The 22,943-nt window shown below is 36.6% G+C and overlaps 1 protein-coding gene across 3 annotated transcripts in view; it reads left to right on the forward strand.

Annotated features, from left to right (window-relative positions):
- Positions 1 to 22,943, forward strand: part of NCAM2 (neural cell adhesion molecule 2) — a 149,999-nt gene that overhangs the window by 59,105 nt on the left and 67,951 nt on the right. For all 3 annotated transcript variants that reach the window (XM_081952621.1, XM_081952619.1, XM_081952620.1), the window contains exons 2-5: positions 8,302 to 8,373; positions 11,632 to 11,838; positions 12,473 to 12,616; positions 16,470 to 16,607. In XM_081952621.1, the coding sequence (XP_081808747.1) occupies positions 8,302 to 8,373; positions 11,632 to 11,838; positions 12,473 to 12,616; positions 16,470 to 16,607 (561 nt within the window). The remainder of the gene's footprint in view (positions 1 to 8,301; positions 8,374 to 11,631; positions 11,839 to 12,472; positions 12,617 to 16,469; positions 16,608 to 22,943) is intronic.

The raw sequence follows: 22,943 nt of genomic DNA on the forward strand, positions 1-22,943 counted from the left end.
ATGTGACCTCCTTTTGTTCTCTGCTGCCCGAACGAGTGAAGTAGGAAGACAGAGAACGAAAGGAGATTGCATAGCTGAGGCAAAGGAGCCTGCAGCTTCCTTCCTTCACAAGTTAGGGCAATGGGGGGGGGGCTTCCTCACACACCTTTGGAGAAAGAAAGAAGGCGTGCAAGAAAGGCCCCCTCCCTCTCAAAGGCAGAGCGATTGGTGAGCCAGCCAATCAGTGAGTGGCGGGCGGGGAAAGCATGGTGCGGATAAGGGGGGTGAGTGAGCAAGCAAGCGGCAACCAGATATTCAGGGGAGCGAGGGGGGGCAGGCGGGAGGGAGTGTTCCGGTACTGTGCCACTGGACAAACAGGTTCTAAAAGGCATGCTAAATTTCACAAACGGTTTTTAGCGTACTGGTGAGAACCAGCTGAAACCCACCCCTGCATTATAGTCAGTTGTCCTGTGTAAAAATATTACTCACAGTTGCAGTCTCATAATTTTAGTTGCTCTTCTCTCAAAGTCCAAAGTCTCAACATCTTTTTTGTAGTATGGTGACCAAAATTTGTTGCAGTATTCCAGGTGTGGTCTTACTAGGGTTTTATAAAGAGGTACTAATACTTCATGTGATCTTGATTGTATGCCTCTGTTTGTACAACCCAGGATTGTATTAGCTTTTTTGGATGCTGCTGCACACTGCTGACTGATATTCAAGTGATCATCCACTAAGAGTCCAAGGTCCCTCTCCCAGTTGCTGTCTTTGAGCCAGATCTCACCTAATCTGTACATATATATTTAATTTTTCCTGCCTAAATGTAAAACTTTGCTTTTACTAAACAAGAACTACCTACATTGGCAATTGGCTATACAAAAACGCATTCAAACTAGCCAGATAAGGAAGTTTTTACCAACTGGAGAAGAAAGTTCATGATGAAGCAGCCTAAAAGACCTGAAGAGATCCCAACTTTTATGTCTCAGCAAATCCATTGTCAGTTAAACTTTTAGTGTTGGTAGAAGAGGAGAAATATTAATTTAAACTGGAACAAAGCCTTGAGTTAACTGAGCTATGGGCAGGGTATAAGGAAAAGGCACCATCATTAGGATATGGCATAAAAATTATTGTTGGTGTAGGAATCCATGATAACAAGCCATTTAACTGGGTCCTGCGGTTGTTTCCTCTAAAGGAAATTAAACAGGCCAAATGAAGCAGAATTAAACTTGAATCTGCCAGCCTAATGAAGAAAAGGGGATTTAGAGTTATTGTCTCTGTGTATATTTGTCTGTAAGAATGTATGCACAGTCTCACAGAATGTGTGCACATCAGCCATACCCCACTTATGCATCTGGGTTTGCTTGAGTGATTTCTACAAATGTGAACATTGCTTCTCAAGCATAAATCAGAAGTTAATGTAAAATATGTTATCTTTTGTATATTGAAGAGGTCTCTAGAACATACTCTTTGGAGACTTATAAAATCTCATGCGTGCATAATTATTTCTGTCCCTATGCATATGTACAACTTAACTAACAGCCAGTTGTGGATATGGTATAATTTGAGGACATTAAAGTAGCACAAGTATAATTAATATTATTTTTTAAAGTTGTAGCTAATGATTTCCCCTTGATATTCAAAAATGCCTATTGTACAGGGAGAAGCCAAATCATTAATCCAAATGTGATTAGAAGTTGGAACCATAAATTAAATCAGATATTAAATTTGAATAAGAAGTATGCAATGCACATAAACCTTCATGCATGCTAGCTCTGCCCTCAATATTCTTAATTGTACTTCCCTCCCCAAGCTCACTATGTTTCTCTAGATCCAACTCACGGCCCACTTGCCGGATGCATCACACCATGCCCAGTTTAGCAAAGGGGGAAAAGTCCCGATATGTCATGTGATGCCACCATGATGATGCAAGTTTGACACCCCAGCTCTAGATGTTTGAAGCAATCTTCCATTTGTTTTTACATGTTGAAACTTGAACTTCACTTTCAGTTAAGCAAAAGCAACTAGAAATTAACTAAAGCCTTCAGTGATCATAAGCATGTCCTTCTCTTTGCTATTCAAATGATGTGTGTGTCAGACCTAGAAGCCATCATTTTTGTTGGAGCTTCAAGGCTCCAACATTTAGTGCATGGGAAAATGGGAGAGGGAGTTGCGAGAAGTAGTGGAGGATTAGCCATAACAACATTCCTTTCTCTGGGAGTCAAGATCATTTGGTCTGTACCTGGATGGGAGTGACTGGGGTTTGTCTCCAGTTGGGACAATGAAGTGATTGGACCATGTGATGGACTTGTGGGTGCAGGAGATGGATCTTTGACTTTCTTTTGGATGGGAAGACCCCAGAACTTTCAGATTTGGGTTTTCCCAGATGTGCTAAAGCTTGTCGATAAGAAAGGTTGGCAGTTCGGCAGCTCCAATCTCTAGTGCCATGTAATGGAGTGAGCTCCTGTTACTTGTCCCAGCTTCTGCCAACCTAGCAGTTCGAAAGCATGTAAAAATGCAAGTAGAAAAATAGGGACCACTTTGGTGGGAAGATAACAGTGTTCCGTGCACCTTCAGCATTTAGTCATTCCGGCCACATGACCACAGAGACATCTTTGGACAGTACTGGCTCTTCAGCTTTGAAACGGAGATGAGCACCGCCCCCTAGAGTTTGGAACAACTAGCACATATGTGCAAGGGGAACCTTTACCCTAATAAAATGGAACTTTGAGGAACTTCAAGCCATGGAGTCTTCTTTTGTTGGGGGTGTTACTTGGAACCCTGACAATGTGTGTTTTTGATTGTAATAATAATTACTGCAAATCTTAAATGAAACAAAGTAAGTCAAAATTGTGAGCTATAATGCTTATACCTTGAACTGTTGATGATTTATCAAGTCTTGAAAATGTAAAGCATTTTACAGAGGGGGGGAGTATAAGTTTGGGAGCAGAAGGTCTTTATCTTCGTCTTTTTTCTATTTCTTTGTTATAAAATTATATTCTATTTATTTCATCTTTTTGTGAATTTTTCATGCAACCTACAGAAAGTTCTAGTAGACCCGTTTAATTAAATGAACACAAAATATTTTACACAGCTTTTTTTTTATTCTTGCTGGCTAGTGATATTGATTTGAGCAAAAATGGCTGGAAGGTGTATGTAGCTGTGAAAAATACTGTTAAGTTAAATGTATTTTCTTTTGGATGGTTTGCATGTTAGTATGTCTTTGGGGAATATTACTGTAATGAAGAGGGTGAAAAGTACAAGGCTGAGAAAGAAGTATCAAGGAGTTGTAAAACTGAATTATAAAGCTGAAGAATGTTTTCTAGAACAATGTCCATGTGCAATGTTGCTGTGTCTTTTAGTTTTGTTGATAATTATGTTTTCCCTTCATCGGTACTATGATTTTTACAATTTCTCAAACAAGGACAAATAAACATCTGCTAGTGCTGAAAGGGAATATATGTTTGGCAACTTCAGGTAAAAATACTAAAAAAAAATACTTGTATTTATTTAGCTATTTAATTAATTTATTAAGAAATAAATAAATATATATAAATATAATATATTGATTGACTGGATTGTTGTTGTTCTGGGATTTTTTTTTGAAACAGGGAGACAAAATATTAATTGATTCATCAGCCACTCTATTGGCCAGTGAGTTAAATTTCTTTCAAGTATATGTTAAATATATAATAGGCAGTGCAGTAGCTCAGTAGCTAAAATACTGGGCTTGTCAGCTGGAAAGCCAGTAGCCAAGTTTGAGGCCCGAACTCCATGCAATGGGATGAGTTCTCATCCCTACCCCAGTTCGAAAGTATACCAATGCAAGTAGATAAATAAGTACCACTTCAGTGGAAAGGTAACAGCACTCCAGGGTGTCATGCTGTCCACACGACCATGGAAATGTCTCTGTTGGTGCTGGCTCAATGGCCTTGAAATGGAGATGAGCACCACACCCTATAGCCAGTAATGACTAGTGGAGTAAAATCCACAGGGACTCCTTTACCTTACTTGTTTTTTTAAAAAAAAATGTACTAATTTTACTAGGCATTGAGGCCAGCATTCAATGCACTTATTTTTAATATTGGGATTCCTAATGACCTTATCATGAATATTGCTGCTAATGAGGATGTTGGCTTACTATTTTTAGACATGTTAATGCTTTACAGCAATTTATATCCTGTATCACTTCACCTTTTCTATAAACTGTGTAGGTAGATTTGGTTGTTATTTAGAATAGTCTCAATGAACATAGATATGCAAAATTCGCTAGGCTCATACCAAGAACCTCTTTAATGCTCTTTAACTATCAAATAGCTAATGAAAAAAATATATCAAAGAGTTAGAGAAGCGTAGGTAATAATTTATTTCAAGTACTTGAAATTGCATAATATAATATTCAGCGTGAGATACCACTGCAACTGTTCATCAGGTTTCTTTGAATACAAATTAATCCTTGAAAATGTAATTTACTCAATATTTTCATTTTTAGGCAGCATGTAGCTAATTTCTTATTGATTTTTAATTTCTACATTAGACTAGATTTAAGATTTTTATCTCTGATGTATAATATAGTGATTTAAAATCAATGGGCTTATGACTTTTTAATACTCGTAATTTTTTGTGGATTGTTATGCACTATATTTATTTCATATAATTAAGAATGAAACCCTTGCATCATTCTTTTTACCATAGAAACATCTGTTTACTCCATGGGTTGAATGAACTCTATTTGACTTCTAGTTCAGTCCCATTAGAGATAACCTTACTTGATGTAAAGGATAATTCAGGTTACAGATTGGACTAAGAGTTTAATATAGTTGCGTAATCATCTACAGTTTAATTATATCAATTAAAATCATTAGATACAATCACTACCAAAGCTAGTCATATTGATTCAATTTATACTTACATATTTCACCACACATATGTAATTGAAAGACTAATAAATACAACACTTAACACAAGCTATTCATGATAAAATACTTCAAACTTTTCCTTTTCTTAATTATTTATTGAACCTAATGCCAAATCATTAAAATGTAACAAACAAGCCTTATTAGCTTGGGACTCTGGAGAAAGATGTTTCCTAAATATAAGCAGAAAACTTAAACAGCCTCCATAGAGAGTTAAGTCTTGACCTGGCAAATATAAAGGACAATTATTAATTTGATTGGGTGTGTTGGTGAGGTCAAGTTCCAGGCTACTGCTTTATAGGGTTGCTAGGATTCTATCTTATCTTTGTTCTTTTCTGAACCCTAGGAAATAGCATCAGGTGAAATATCATGTGTATGCTAATGAATATATGTCACCTGATCAAGCAAATAATGCTGTTTAAGTTCCTTCTCAGAATTTATAAGTGGATAGAAGGGTCCTGGATGGGCTCAATAAGCTTCATCTTCATTCATAAATAAGCTTCAGCTGAAACCTAATGAGATCCATAGGCTATGAGTTTTAGGTTCCCTTCTCCCCCAATGCTGGGAACCTTCCACATATTTTTCTGGATAGGGTGATACTCCTCCAGGCAGAATTTATAATACAGATTGGGAGTTTTTCTAGATTCTAAGCTACTTCTAAAAGAGCAGGTGATAGCTATAGCCAGAAAGTCCTTTTTAGAATTGTGCACCAACTGTACCTGCACCTGGATGTATAGGCATTGCTCATAGTCACTCATGTTTAGTCATCTGTCATTTGAAGTGTTACAGTGAGATCTTTATGGGTCTGCCTTTGGATAAACTGGTTCCAAATGCAGCAATATGGATAATTATGATCATATCTCAATGTTCCACACAGAGGGTTCCTACTGGTTCGGCTGAACCGGTAGTGGTATGGCAGCCTGGTTCACTGGAACTGGCAGCAACCCAGGCCTGCCACACCCCCTAACTGGTTCCCCGATCACCGCCATCATCTTGTTTTGGAATTCTGCACAGGCGCAGAACAATTTTAATTGAACTGTGAATTCACGAGCAGCACACATCCAATCTGTGCGCGCAAAGGGCATGCATGAGCAAACCGGCAGTAAAGACAGCAAGAACCCACCCTTGGTTCCACATATATAGTTATATCACTGCATTAGCTTCCAATAGGCATCTGGGTAAAATTCAAGGTACTAGATATTGCCAGAAAGCTTATCACAGAGCAGATTATTTATAGGTTCCCTTTCTCTGCTTGTCCCATTAGATTAAATAGAGCTTGCATGCCAGAGGTCCCTACTACCAAGCAGGGCTATCTGATAGAACCCAGGAAGTCTCCTTCCTGTTATAACCTCTGCTCTATGGAACACCTGACCCCCTCCCCCAACATTCAGATAACCTTGGCCCTGTTAAGATTTTACAGATATTTTCATTTATTTATTCAATTTCTATAGCTGCCAACTCAACCAAGTGACTCCAGATGGCTTTTGGCTGCCTTGCAGGCATTGGCCACTGTGTTGGGTAAGGCCATCTCTATGGAGAATTGCAGTAATTAATTGCAGGATAACTACTGTTTAATAGTTAATTGATAATTGTGCACCCAGGTGATTATTATTTGGTGGTGGAAAGGTATGTTTAATCCTGGAAACTGCCCATAGTCACTTGCATAAAGAAATTACATAAATAAACTAGTGTGTGATAGCCTTATCAAGTGCACCAGATAGGAAACACAATTCAGTTAATTTATTTTATTTTATTTTAGGCTACATTACAGAATCATGCAGGTCTTACAGTATCTCCCTGTTTCCTTTACAGCCTGAGAAATTATGGAAGATCTCTTCTGAGCCTCATGTCTCACCTTTTTTTCCCCTTAAAGCATATGGCACATGTTAGCCAGGGATCACTGAAGTGGCTGGCTGCCCCTGTGAAAGGATTTTTTCAGGCAGTGTTATCTTACACACGGGATGCCTGATTGTCAGTAGGCAATCGGGGGAGGCTACTTTCCTGTCCCCATGTGATTTATTCGTTCACAGGAATTGAGCTGCCGAGCTGCCAGCCTCAGCGGAATGCAGGCTTAGCGTCTTACCATGTAAGACAGCATGGCCCCTTGTCTCCCCTACTATCCTTAAACCATTTCTTGGGAACATCTCTGGATCCAGTCATCCAAGGTCATTCACACATGCCATTACATGTGTGAGTATGATTTATAGTTAATCAATTGTGGTGATGGGGTGTTTGAAGTCACTGATACTTCTCACAGCAAAGTGGGTCAGAATAGGAGTTTTTTATTAGTTTATCAAATTGTATCAATAAAAAAAGTATTAGTTTATCAAAATATAAAATACAAAGAAAAATGAAAATTGTGGGAAAGTAGGGAAAGAAAAGAAAAACAGAAAAAGTGTAGGGAAAAGGGGGGAAAGAAAAAAAACATTCTTTTCTGACTCTTCTCAGCGCAGTAAAAATATAATGTATAATAATATATACTAGCCATTTCTATAACGGTAAATCTATTAATAGCAAAACTCAAAATAAACGTTTCATTTATTTTCCCACCTCAAGCACAAAATCAAAAAATGGTTTCCTGGTAGAAACAATGTTGCCTGTATTCTTTTCTTTGATTAAAGCAGTCAATTTAGTCATCCCTGGTAACTCTGTCAGTTTTACCAGTCAGTCATCCATTGTGGGAATTAAAGTATATTTCCATTTTTGTGCATAGAACAGTCTTGCTGTTGTCAGCATATATAATAACAAAGTTCTATTTTTTTTAAAAAAAATCTTCGTTTATTAAGCTAAAAGAACAGAGTGGTTGAAATAGCTGAATTGATTTGTTGTCTTTTATTTTTTATTGGATGTATACCCTTCCTTTATTTTTTCAATTCCATGTGACAGTGACATGCATGATGTTTTTACCTCCTCTTTACTTAATCATGTTAAGTTTTTGGCTGACGGAATGAAAGACCCAAAGCCGCCAAGTAGGCCTTTTTGCTTGAGAGAAGCTGAGAAATTTTGGTCTCTGAATTTTTAATTTAGTACCTTAACCACTGCACCAAATTGTCTCTCAATTGTTAGAATTCAAGAATTTGTAATAATTAGGGGGAAAAAAGAATATAAGCCATTTATACAGGCACATATTTAGTAAAAATATACCAATAATTTATTGGTAATGTATGCCTTTCTGGCAATGTAATGCACTTCGTTAGTAGCTTCAATATTTTGTGCATCTGTATTAATAATTCTTAAATGATCACATTTTACTAAACTTAAGATTAATAACAGTTACTCAAAATTGATTTTATAATGTTTATTATAAGTTAAAATGTATTATTAATTGTGTGCATTTTTCTATTTTTTTTCTTAATTTCTAATTTTCCTATTTAAGTGGGCTACCTTAAATTTATTACTTTATGTCTTACAGCACTTCAAGTGTCAATTTCCCTCAGCAAGGTAGAAGTCAGTGTGGGTGTATCAAAATTCTTCACCTGTACAGGTATAATACATTTTATTTTTTTGTATCAGCTTCATGATCAATGTAATTATTAATATTAACTAGAAAGGTTATGGTACATTCTAGTGGCTTCTTTAAATACTTTATTAAACATATTAGAGATTGTGTCGCTGTAGAAGTAAAAAATAATAAAATGAATTCAAACTTTTAAATCAAGAGTATAATAATTGACCAGGAAATTATCCTTCAAAAAACAAAATGAAATGAAGTTCTATTTTAGCATTTTGAAATAGTACTATTTGGATAGTTTATTGTGAGGTTTTTTTGATATTTGTGAAGGGATTTTTTTTTGAAGCAAATTATTTGTACTATACTGTATATCTTTGTCAGTGTATATTAATCTAGCCTTGTGATGGTGAACCTATGGCAAGCGTGCCACAGGTGGCACATGGAACCATTTGTCAGGGTGCACGAGGCATTGCCCTGTCAGCTAGAATTCGGTTTTCTTTTGAGATCATTTTTTGTCCTCCAGAGGTTTTCCTGAATCCTCCAAAGCACGAAAAACCAGTCCTATGGGCAAACCAGAAATTCAGCAACAAACTTCCTGTTTGCTTGTAGGACCATTTTTCGCTCTCTGGAAGCTTCAGGAAGTCACTTTCAGTTTGCTCATAGGGCTGTTTTTCGCCCTCCAGAGGCTTCAGGGAAGCTTCCAGAGAGTGAAAAATGGTCCTACAAGCAAACCAGAAGTTTGCATCCGGGGGGGACGGGGGGCTGTTTTCACCCTCCCCAGGCTCCTAGAAAGCCTCTGGAGCCTGGGGAAGGCAAAAAAAAACATGGCAAAAGCAGGAGGGTGCTGATTGCATGCATGTGTGCATGCTGGGAGGCACGCACATAGCATTATGGGTGTGGCATGCCGGTGCACGACCCCCCCCTGTGCTCCTCCTGCTTTTGGCACAGCAGCCAAAAAAGGTTTGCCATCACTTACCTATCACAACACTAGCTAGATAGCAATAGTCAATGAACCAGCAGTACATTTTTTCCATTTGTAGTAATCATGCTGAAAGTTCAACATGAAGAACAGCTTGAATTGAGAACACAACAAAATACAATAATATTCAACATACCAATGAAATCAATTCAATCTCTCTGCACTGAAATTCTAATGAACCAACATAGACTTTTGCATTTATGATTTGCAACTTGTGATCCTGAGTTGCATTAGAAATACTTCTGTAGTACACACATTACATTCTGAATGCTTTTTATGTGTCTTAATGGCTATTATTTTGTAAAATAAAGCACAATATAGAAGATAATACACACTTCCTGGGAAATTTAAATTACTGTTTTGTTTAATTTTAAACAAAATAGTAAACATACCTCTACTATTTATTTGGTTTGTTGGTTGGTTGGTTGGTTGGTTTTTATATCTGCCCATCTCAGCAAACATACCTCTACTATTTATTTGGTTTGTTTGTTTGTTGGTTGGTTGGTTTTTATATCTGCCCATCTCAGCAAACAACTCTGGGTGGCTCACAATTCAATTATACAGATAGACCATAAGGAAAGTGGAAAATTAAAAAGAGAGTAGCATCTATGAAATTAGGGACTTATGGTGGAATCAAATATTTCAGTACATTCACTTTGAAGGACAAGCTCAGATAAAGGCAGAGAAACAAGGATTTAAGAGTCAATTAATCTCAATGAAGTATATTGGATTTTTAAAGCTATTACATTTTGAAGTATCTCTCAAAAGTGAGATGAGTGATCTAGAATAAGTATGGAAATAGGAGACTTGCCCATCTGAACAAAGCGAGAAACTTAAGGATAATGTCTTTTTAAAGTTGCAATCCCACCTTTATTTTTTTTATTTCTATATTTCCTCAAGCATGAGTTAGATAACAGATATAAGTATAAACATGATTATGTATTTGATAAAGAAAGCAAAAAAATTGTAGGTAGAACCTTTTTATTACTGCAAAGATCATAGACTAAAGTTCAGGAGAAGCAGTCTAAAAGTGTTCTGAGGCACTATTACTAGTTCAGATGTTTCCTTCAAATACAAATGGGAGGAAAAGAAAGTGATTAAAATTGAGATTAATGAGAGAACATGACTGACGGAGAAGGAGAAGTGGTTTATCAGGTCTCTATTAATTAAGGTTTGCTGGCCTGAACAAAATATTGTCAATAAGGTTAATAGCCATAACACCTTATCAGCCCTGTTGTTTAACTGATAAGAGGAATTGTCAAGGAAGATAGTTTGAGACTTTGTCTATCAAATCGCTTTGTGGTGTTATTGTATTATCTTGGTCTAGAAGTCAACAGTGCAAATAGGAAGAGGCTAGAGAAGAATTTTATCCACTCTGTTTTTATAGATCTTTAACTGTGGTGTTAAATCTTTGGGAAAGATTTAACATCAGTCACCCAGGAGCAGGGAGCACAGAAGTGGTTCTCTGAGGGTACTGGCCTCTCTTCTGTGGTAGGCCCCAATTACAAGCCACTTAGATTTTTCTGACAAGTAGTTACTAGGATATATAAGAATGCTAGCTTTAGAAATATTTAGCCAAATCAGGGATTTAAACTTTGGATAGATTAGAATCTTATCAAAAACAGCAGCAACTCCATCCTCCTGCCTGTGTTAACAATCATGTCTTCTTCTTGTCAAGGCACCATACATAGCAGTTAGGAGAAAGTAGAATAGTTGTCCTTACTAAAAAAAAATGCAGTCCTTAATCTTGCTGGTTGCTAGGCATTATCTGTTTGCTGAACAGTCCATTCCTCTTCCCCTGACTTTGCACAGCTTTCCTTCATTGGACTGGATCTCTCCACAATCATTAAGGAAGAAAAGTACTGACAATAATAATCTCTTCATCCTTGGAAAGACAGGCTAGCTAGTACAAAAGAGCTGTTTCTTCAGTTTCAAGAAGCATAAACTCAATATGAGGTCAATCTGCAGAGGCTCTGCAGTCCTCAAGAGTCCAATTTTTCCTGGAGATCACCCAAGGTCTTTTCTGAAAAAAGAACTGTGAGCAAAATGTGGCAGAACATGGCTTTCTCTGAAGTCAATAAATTAATCATGAAAAAGAAAGGTTTGAATTTGCATATCTCCTCATCTAAATCAATTTCTCGGTGTTATATAAGACATGATATTATGTTTCTATTATGTTCATTTTTTAAAAAAATACTGTTTGGTATAGTCTTTATTTTAAAAAAAGATGTTTAATTTCATTAAAATACTATGTTTACTTTTAAGTATCTTTTGAGCATTTGTTATACTCATTCTTTATTTTTTCGTTGTAGTAATTGGTGAACCTGAGAGTATAGATTGGTATAATCCACAAGGAGAAAAGATAATTTCTAATCAGAGAGTGATGGTGCAGAAAGAAGGTGTAAGATCGCGATTAACCATTTACAATGCCAATGTGGAAGATGCGGGAATATACAGGTGTCAAGCAACTGATTCTTCAGGATTTAGTCAAGAAGCTACTGTTGTTTTGGAAATTTACCGTAAGTAAATGCACTATCAGTTTTATCTTTCTTCCTATGGCGTTGGAAATGTTGAGTAGAAATCTCTGTAAATTTAATTACAAAGTATATATTAAAGTGTAATACTATTTCTTCTAGTAAAGTGGAAACAACAGGCCTACTATATACTGTATGGCATACACTATACAGTACAAGCTGTAAATAGCCAGATAACCCATAGACAGTAGCTGCCTCTATCGCAACCAGATTTTTGCTACACAAGTATGGTAACTATTATATACATTACATAGGAGAGTCTTTAACAAAGTTTGTTATTTCAAGTACATCACAAGCAACATACTTACGTTAGCATTGTAACATAATGATAACTCAGCTTCCTTGGAAAGAAACTAAGAAAATTGAAAAATGTTAGTGATAGCTTTGATTATCCCCCATTTATGAAAGCTGTTCTACATGCATACGTCCAGAACTATGGACTTTAAATACTTGAAAAATTCAAGGAAGATTTTCTGAATTATATTTATACATAACCTTTTTTGCTAACAAATGCTGGTCAAGGTGACTCATTATAAATGATTTAACTGCTTTGAAATTCTTAACAAATTAAAGAATAACCTATTACTACATATAAATATGTTTCTTTCTTTTTTCTTAGAAAAGCTCACATTCCAGGATGTCTCATCACCTCAAGAATTTGTACAGGGGGAAGATGTACAAGTCATTTGCCATGTTATCAGTTCACCTGCACCTATTGTCAGCTGGTTATATCAAAATGAGGAAGTCTCAAATATTGCTGACAGTTAGTATTTTGGTAACTCTTTAAATTATATGTTTTGTTACATATTCAGATTGTTTACACTGAATAATCTTTATTATTTAAGAGAATATTGTGTGGAATTTACATGGCTACTACAACTGACTTCACTGTTTGCTCTAAGATTTGGACACTATGTGGAAAATCTACCACAGGTTTATGAAAAAAATGATCTGGTAATTTAAATGGAAATTCACAATTAGAAGAAATTTTACATAAATCTAAGATTCAAATATCACATTTGTTTTGTTAGCCTCCCCCCCCACAACTTTTCACCTTGAACATTATTTCCCATAGAGCTGTGAATGCAAAATACAAGTAAACAAACTGTTTATAATAAATATTTATTTATAATGTGTCATTAAATGTTGTAAATAAAGCTAGCTGGAAGTATCTAAACAGAATTGGCTGGCCATAGAAAGATAGTGCAAGTGTGGTTGATGAAGTATTGGGAACAGAGGGGTTGGAACTTGGAAGAAACCTGTATGAACTACTGAATTATTGTCAAGAAAATACATGAATTTATTTACTAAATCAGGTTGATCAAAAGAGAAGTATTTATCTTTATTTAAGGTTATTTTAAAAAAAATTAACACTTGTTACAAAATAATCTCTAGGTTGGTTCCTATCTACTCCTATCCTTTTAAGTAACGATGGCTCTTTCTTGTAGAACACTAATATGCATTCTTTTGGTTTTTTTAGTTGATGGGAAAATATACTGCCATAATTGTTACACTAATGGCTGAGCTGTTATTGCCTCATTATAGTTCTGTCCTTATAGCTTTACTGTAAGAAAGCAAAATAGAAATCTACCTAGCATCACCAGCTGGTGGGTGTGTCTTTGAGTGTATTTTCTTCTTAAAGAATGATGGGAGAAGTTTCTATTGCCTAATGATCAATTGTATTTGATGTGGGTTAACTGGTCTTCCAGAAGATAGATCAGTTTCCAGAAGTAACGAGTGGTTACTTTACACATTTACTTTATCTCTTGGTAGGTAAAGGGGTTATGAAGAGCCATGAATTTATCCAGTTCTATCTTATTCCCACATGCTTTGTCTGTGCCTGTCCCTTATCCATTTTCACAAATCCAGCTGCAGACTACTGGCAAAACCAGAGTCTTTCTCTTGGTTTAAAATTACTTTCATGCAAGGTGTTAGTTCTGTTTGTAAATGTATAATTTTTTTTTCAAAGGACTGCAATTTTCTTTAAAAAAATCTAATGCTATTTCAGAAGAACACAAACACTGGATGTGTTTACTAGTTCAGAATGCAATGTTGTGGCAGTGAAGCTATCCATGCGGAACAAACTGTACTCTTTGACAGTTTATATAGGCCACTGATGGTGAACCTTTTAGATACTGAGTGACCAAACTGTGCATGCTTGCATGCCCAAACTGAAAGGTGCATGCATGTGTGAGAATGCATGCATGCATGGACATGTGTGCATGCACGAACATGCCTGCATGCACGCACAGACATGCAAACATAAAAGAGATCCGAAGACCAGCTGGCCGGCGAGAGGCGGGGCATCTCAACACTGTCAGCACAGCAAGAGGTAAGATCTTTTTCTTTCATGAACTTCTGTTTCATTATTTGCAGTGAAACAGAAGCTCACAAAAGAAACATCATGGAGATCTGACCTGGGGCGACGATGCACATGTCAGCATGCGTGCCATAGGTTCACCATCACAAATATAGGCTATGACCTATACAGTAATACATGACATACAGCCTAGTTATTTGAGGAACTGCCTATCTGCCATGGTATTTGCAAGTTGATATGAATTGATAAGGTTGTTCAGTATAACAGAGTTGGAAGGGACCTTGGAGATCTTCTAGTCCAACCCTCTGCTTAGGTAGGAAAACTTATACCATTTCAGACAAATGGTTGCCAATCTCTTCTTAAAAACTTCCAGTGATTAATTTTTCTACCTATCAGGAAATTTCTCAAATGGCATCATTTGATTAAAAAGGGGCATTCTCTTTGCAGCCCCTTTCTCTTCAATGAAGTCTCTTCTGAGATATGGATGACTCGTGATCTGATGTTACACCAGAGGGTCTTTAAAGGCCAGTCTGTTCTTTGCTAAGTAGCTGGAGCCCCTTGTTGGTTGAATTTGCATAAGTCTTATGCTGATGGCTATGTTTCATCATCTATTGTTTATTTATTTTTTCAATTTATCATGTATATTTATCCTTTTTGTGAACTTCCCAGAATTGGTTTGGAGTCCAATGCAGTTAATGAATAATAAATTAGTGAAAATCCTGTTATATAATGCCTGATTGGTACTTCACAAATTGCTAAATCAGGCATCGCTTAAGTAGATGTCTATGCATAAAGTCATATATCCAGCATCTCTTGATGTCTAAGCCAAAGAAGACCTATAGGCTGTGCCCAACAACCAGAGGAAAGAAGATAAATCCAGGGGATGGCCAGTAGCATCCAGGCACATTGAAGTCTTTGATAATGTCATCAGTAACATCATCAATAAGGCATTGTATAAGGTTTCTACAGAAAGATTTGCTAGAAAGAAAACAATAGATGTGTTTTTTTCAACCATTAGTGTTTTGTGATTGAGATGAAAGCTGCATCTTGAAGGTTTATCCTCTGCCAATAGATCGCACAGGTATTCCTGTGCCACTTCGCAGGTTTGGAATATGAGCCTGTGAAAATACACCATAAATAATATTTTGGGGAAAAACAGGAAAGTTTACTTTATTTTTTAATTTGACATTTTTTATCATTTGATCTACATGGGGCTCCCCTTGAGATGCACCCGAAGGCTGCAGCTGGTCCAGAATGCGGCCGCGCGGGTAATCATGGGATGTACCAGGTACTCCCATATAACACCTCTCCTGCGCGAGCTGCACTGGCTACCTGTGGCTTTTCGGGTGCGTTTCAAGGTGTTGATTATCACCTTTAAAGCACTCCATGGCACAGGACCTAGCTATCTGCGGGATCGCATCCTACCCCATACATCCCTGCGACCAATTCGCTCTCACAGGGAGGGACTCCTCCGGGTGCCGTCCACTAGGCAATGCCAGCGGGTGACGCCCAGGAGTAGGGCCTTCTCTGTGATGGGCCCGACCCTCTGGAATGACCTCCCCCCCGACATCAGAACTACTACCGATCTCCGCTCCTTCCGCAAGAAACTCAAGACCCACCTGTTCCAATCAGCTGGCCTGGCCCAATCGTAATTTTAATTTTTAATCCTCCTGGCCGGCATTTTAAATTTTAAGGGGTTGTCCTTTTAATCTGTTTTAATTTTTATTATCATTGTACAGACTCTATATTTAATTTGTTTTTAAAAAGGGGTATTTAATATTGTTATTGTATATACGGTTTTTAGCTTTTGTCTGTACACTGCCCCGAGTCCCCTTGGGGAGAGGGGGGTGGTCTATAAATTCTAAATAAAGTAAAGTAAAGTAAAAGTTGATTTTACATAAACAATATCTCAGTCATCGGTTTGGGATACTTTTAGCACTTTATGTGCTAAATGCAAAAGAGACACAAATTGCATACTTCTCAGTCTGGGCTGAAATGAATAATATCTAAGGCTTTGTGTCTTTTCATTGCTTCATGTCTTTGATTCAAGAATCGTTATCACCTTGCAGTGTGGATTTCTTTATTAAAGTGAATATAAATAGTATTGCATAGATTTATTAGAAACCCAAGATGTAGGAAATGAAAAATACAGAATTAAGCTTTCCGGATTACATGTTCTCTGAAAATGTTTTACTGATAATACTTTAATCGTGTAGTGGAAGTATTTAAATATGCCAAAAATTATATTTACTCATTGCTATTATTTATGGATAATAGTTTTCCTATATATTTCCAGATAGATTTGCCATGTTGCCAAACAACAATCTTCAAATTCTTAAAATTAATAAAAGTGATGAAGGAGTATACAGATGTGAAGGAAGAGTCGAAGCTAGAGGAGAAATTGACTTTCGGGATATAATTGTAATTGTAAATGGTAAGATTTAAATTATATATTATTTTTTCTTTATGTAAGAAATATAATTTATATTTCTGATATTGTGGCATTTCAGAATAAGGTGAATTGATTTTAAGGGTAAAAGTATAATAGTCACTGTTCAGTACTGCATATGTGCAATACAAACAACTTATAGCACTAGTTCATCATTCCAAGTTAATTATATGTAATTCACTTTTAGAAATGTGACCTCTAATTTTGGTATCATCACAACATAGGACAAAAATCGTTCTACTTTTTTATATGTGCATGTTGTAATAATGTAGATATGTGGATAATATAAAGATTATTTTATTCCAAAATTTATTCTGAGAGGGAAAAATATGTAAATACAAGAGATAAAGGGTGATAACTCATTAACTAGCCTTGTTATGTAGAATCTATGAGATCTAAAGGAATATTAAAATGGTATAAGAAATGTTTGCAAAAGATGGATATGTCTAACATTTTCCTTTTGTTTTCATTGGTTTGCTTTCTTCATGAAAAAAAAAAAACTATTTCTTCACTGAAAATTAAAGGCATTCATAAATTCTTCAAGGTTTTTATGTGAACTAATTTGTCTATTAAGAATCATTGAGTTGGATTCAATCTTTTCATTCTTTTCATTTACAGAAGTTCACAGTGTTCCTATACTGTTTTAGGGAACTGTAGAATGAAACAAAAGTCAGCTAAAATGCTGCAACGTTAGTGCTAAATGTTCTATTGGATTTACAGTAGCTCAGAATTATAGTTACTCAAGGGAATTTGAAAAACAAAAACAAAGTTAACTTCTTATATGCTGCCTGTTTTATTAAAAGGAGGCCAACTAAATTATGCTTTTATGGTTGGTTACATTCTGCTATAACCATTATATTATAGTTGTCCAATTACCAATACATTGATAAAACCAAACCAAACATTATATTCAAGACTTGGAAAAATGCCCCCAACCCCATCTTTTCATTTTTGCAAAATATGAGATGATGAACAGGAGACCAAAAAGTGAATTAGAAAAAAAGTACAGAAAAAAATAACAAATGTAGCATAACATAATTCACAGTATAATTAGACATTGTGAATTTGTTGCTACATTGCTCTCAAATGTTAACAGCAGTAAAAGGTAATTTGTGATTTAATTGGTTTTCCTTGGTACCTGTGTAGTGATTTTCCAACTTTTTTTTAAAAAAAGATGAATTTCTTAATCAAGGAAAGTGACAACACAGTTATTTATTTTTATAGATTTTCTGTTAAAAGAATAGTGCACACGATTCCTTTGTATCAGGGAACCCCCCCTCCCCCACAAATAATATATGGGCAAACATTAAAATTTAAAATGTTTCTAAATAAAACTACATATAACAATTTATAATATCAGTGAGTATAGGAATAGAGTACAGATAACAGAAACAGCTGGACACGGTGTTAGAAATTATGTGTACCACACCACACAGAGCAAAACAAGAGTGCAGTCACCATGTACTTTAGTGTTCAACTACATTATTGTAACAGGAAAGAGGAAACTACTCAGAACAAAAGAGCATACAGTATATATCAGTGATGGCGAACTTATGGCACGCGTGCCACAGGTGGCACGCGGAGCCATTTGTCAGGGCACGCGAGGCGCTGCCCTGTCAGCTGGCCAGCGTGCACGCGCGCGCTGGCCAGCTGAGTTCACCTTTTTAAAAGCCATTTTTCGCCCTCCCCAGGCTCCAGAGGCTTTATAGGAGCCTGGGGTGGACGACAAGAGCCTTCCCCGGCCTCCCAGAGGGCCTCCGGAGGCTTCCCTGATGTCTTCGGAGCACTTAAAACGACCCTCCGAGCAAACCGGAAGTGACTTCCGCTTTGCTCGGAGGGTGGTTTTAAGCGTTCCGAAGGCTTCAGGGACCACCCGGAAGCTTCCCTGACGCCTTTGGAGCGCTTAAAACCACCCGCCGAGCAAACTGGAAGTGACTCCGGTTTGCTCGGAGGGTGGTTTTAAGCGTTCTGAAGGCTTCAGGGACCGTCCTGAGGCTTCCCTGATGCCTTCGGAGCGCTTAAAACGACTCTCCGAGCAACCCGGAAGTCACTTCCGGTTTGCTCAGAGGATCCTTTGAGCACTCCGAAGGCTTCAGGGAAGCCTCCGGACGGTCCCTGAAGCCTCCGGAGGGTCTCTTTTCGCCCTCCCCAGGCTCCTATAAAGCCTCTGGAGCCTGGGGAGGGCGAAAAAAGCATGTAAAAATGGGGTCGTGCGTTGTGCGCGCATTGCGTTATTGGTGCAGCACGCCCACACACGACCCACCTGCGCTCCCCCCACTTGTGGCACGCGAGCCAAAAAAGGTTCGCCATCGCTGGTATATATCATAGAGCCAGACTTGTTAATACTACCATCTATTTGCTGAATACTACTGCATAGAAATACATTCCAACAATGAATTCCAGCACACAGCATCAAGAGGAGATGATGCACTGTTATCTAATAAAAGCCTCCCATGGTTATCTAATAGAAGCCTCACATTTGTCAGTGAGTAAATATTTGGATGGCGGACATTCTAACAATTCCAATAGGACCTTATTTTTAACAATATTGACCATAAAAAACTTGGATTCTTTTTCTGCAATTTATATTAGAGAGCCAATTAATAGTTACTCAAACTAAGCTATGAGGAGTTAAAAGACAAAATTTAACCAGAAAAATATGAGGGTGTTTTGCTGTTAACATTCCTACAAGAACTTATCTATGAGTACCTCATTAGAGGCATAAGTACAGAGGGTAGGCAGCATGTAATTTTTTTTCCTGAAAATCATTGCTCCAGAAAAATCCCTTATTCTTCTTTAGAAGAAAGGAATCCAATGCTGAGATAGCACCTGAATCTCTTAATGGGGTTCCAGGAGATTAGATCTTCAGCAGGAGCCATTGTGATGAGGAACTGGTTAATATTCAGCTGTATTGATGTCTTAGCTGGTTTCAAAATTGCCAGGCTGGTTCATTCTCAGGGTCTCACATACATACATATTCAACTCTCTTTCATAACAGAACTCTTTCTTTTTTTTTGTAAAGTTTGAAGTTTGGGGTTTGTATAAGTAAAATAAAGTGAGATAGGTAAGAGAAAATATCAAAAATAAAATAAAGCAAAAAGGTACATAAAATCATGGCCAAGTGCCAACCAGGACAAATATAACAAGGAGCTTGCCAACAGGACCACTGCTTGGACTTCATTTGGAGGGAAGGGGCAGATCCCAATATCATTTGCATAACCATGTACAAATGCTTCAATGCTACTCTTCTTTATTTCCCTCCACCCCTCCTCCATCATCTCCTCCTACTTTATTGGAAGAGGGAGGAGAGCAATATTAATGTCTGATGTTTTCATCCTTTTTATCTTTAAATCCAAACCTAAGTATTCCAGTGCTATATGGCATTGCTGTTTAATTTTTTAAAAAAATATCAGCTTCATTTTTCAGAGATTTGGAAGTAGGTACTATTGTATACAGTACATATAAATATTATTAATGCCTCCTTACCACTCATTGTGCTGACAATTCTCTTAACTAATATCTCTCCTGATAACAAAACCCAGCTGAAAATTCTAGGACACAGCACAAACCAGCTTCCCTAGATTCATTGACAGCAGTGTAACTTTCTGTCTCTAAGGAAGTAGATGGTATTTTATTATTTGATTGGAATAAGAATTGATCTCCACACATCCTAATTTAGTATCATTCCCAAGGCTTTTAGATATTAATTCCTGGAAACAATATTTCAGATGGTTTTTGAGGAATACAGTGGATACTCATTTGCACACGTGGAATTTCAGTTGAGACTTGGTTGTTTATTTATAAAAGTATTAGCCTTTAATATTTGCATATCTTCACGAACCCTTCCTTTGATGTTCCTTTTTCAAATCAATCACATCTATACATTTCAGATAACAGATTTGTGAAACAGCTCTTGTTTATTATTAATTTGAATGGCTTTTTCAGTGAAATAAAAACTCATAAGAAACAAACATGAAAATGAAATAGTTAAAACTGAAATAAAAACAGATGAAAAAGGAATTATATATAGTAGACTAGATTAGTATTCCTGATGATAAAGAAAGAAATATGAGCATCTATATTAAATATTCAAGATGCCTGTAAGGATATTTGAAACATTCAGATAATATAGTGGTCTTTATTATCCAAGCACATGCCAAAGTATGACTGAAAGGATGGTGATAAAGGCTACCGTTTGATTCCTCCCGAGCGAAGGTTATTCTCATGTGTTTAACTATGGTATTATAATGCTTACATTTTCATTACAAATGCTAGAATCTATTGACTTAATATTTAATATTGATTAATCTTTTAATACTGCTAGACATATTTCATTTGAAAACTGCTTAAATTTACTTCATGCTTCAATTACTTCCCATATGACACATTTATGTGAATCAAAATATATTTTCTCTACATTGTCTCCACTATTAGTGATGGAGTAAAGTGTGGTTATATTAGAAGACTGGGTTCTGTGTTTAGAGCGGTATGGTAGGATATGGTGACAATGTATTATCATATTAAGTTGGTTTATTTTTTTCAGTGAGTCACTTTCCAGATAAGTTAGCATTTTCTAACATGTCTAAGTATTTCCCCTCAATATAGATGGTAAATACAGTATGTCATCTGTTCATCCTCATATATAATATTACAGATACAGACATTTCTCTAATGCTGAAAACTCTGTGTCAAACATATATGAAATGTTAGGGTTATACAAATGTTAAAGAATATCTTAGGCAGGTTACTAATCCCTCCCTCCAGAAAACCATAAACCAAAGCCCTCAAATACTTTGAGAATACTAATAGAGATTATTGCCTCACCCCAATTTCTGAGATAAACTCAAAGTTATTTATTTGCTTGCAAACAGAAACAGTATCTTTTATAGTACCTGAATGGTGTATGGGTGCTTCACTCTAATATTAGAGGAATGTTTTTCTTCAATATTTTTTTTGTTTCCTCTATTTATTTTATATTTCATTTTTAATTTTATTATATATTTTATTTATGTATTCATTTTTATTTTATCTTTATTTTATTTATTTCTATAGTATCCCATCTCTGTCAATGGCACTGGGCAGCTTCCTACATAAAAAATATATTACAATTAAAACACTAAAACATTTTAAAATAATAAGTTAGCAGTAAAGCCAGGAAATGAAGTCCTTGCCACATTCAGCACCTCAGTTTCAGGAATATAGCCAAGTTTACATTACATTACAAAAGGCTAATAGGGTTGGGGCATTCTATTCTTTGGAGGGATAATGTTCCAGTTGGCTCATTGGGGCCATTTTTTTGCCTTCCCCAGGCTTCAGCAAAGCTTCCGGAGCCTGGGGAGAACAAAAAATATTCCCAAAGGGCCAACCAGAAGTTTGGAAATGATCAATTTCCAGCTTCTGGAGGGCCTCAGGGGAGCCAGGAGAGGCAGTTTTCACCAGCCCCAGACATCATTAAAGCCTCTGGAGTCTGGGGAGGGGTTGTGCATGAATGCACAGAGGGTCCCGTGTGCATGCGCAGGTGGGGGAATTAGTGAATTGATGTGGGCACGCATGCACTTGCATTTTTGGCACGCCATAAGAAAAGGGTTCTCCATCACAGAGGTAGCCCTATATAGAACAGGTTGCAGTAGTGGCTACAAAGGCATTAATTACTATTAGAGTTTTCAAGAGGAGATATGCAAAAGCTCTCCTAGCCATGGCTTCCACCTGCTCTTTAAGGATCAGCAGTGATTCTGGAAAGACTTCCAGATTGGACACTGGGTCTGTCTGAGATAGTGGAATCCCATCCAGAACTAAAGATGGAAGAACCTTATCTCTGGAAGGTTCAAGTAATCATAGACAGTCCATATTGCTAGGTTGAATTGGAGTCCATCTTGCTTCATCCAGTCCCCAATAACCTCCAAACACTGGGATATGAATTTGTAGGAATATACACTCCCAGCTTTGTGAATCATACCAATGAAATTCAACATTGTTGGAAGTCCCATGCACATGCAGGAGAGAGAGAGAGAGAGAAAGAGTGTGAGAGAGAATTAATGTACTTCTGAAGTACATTTCTTCATCTAATCCTTGTTTTAAGTCTTAATAGCCTTAAGAAGGAATATTAAAGTTATTTTAAAAAAATGAATTCCACACAGATATGGCATTTATTTTTTTCAATGATAATAATTTTGACTACTAATCCAGCCTCAACAATGGAGAAAATCAATAAAATAAAAAACCAGTTCAGAAAAGACCATTTTGTCTTTCATATTTAAATCTGTTACAAAATATTGCTAACTAATGTATTATCAATTTCAATTTACATTTCTTCAAAGTTAT

This window comes from Natrix helvetica (assembly GCF_964273705.1).
Source record: "Natrix helvetica genome assembly, chromosome: 4".
In the NCBI taxonomy this organism is placed as follows: Eukaryota; Metazoa; Chordata; class Lepidosauria; order Squamata; family Natricidae; genus Natrix; species Natrix helvetica.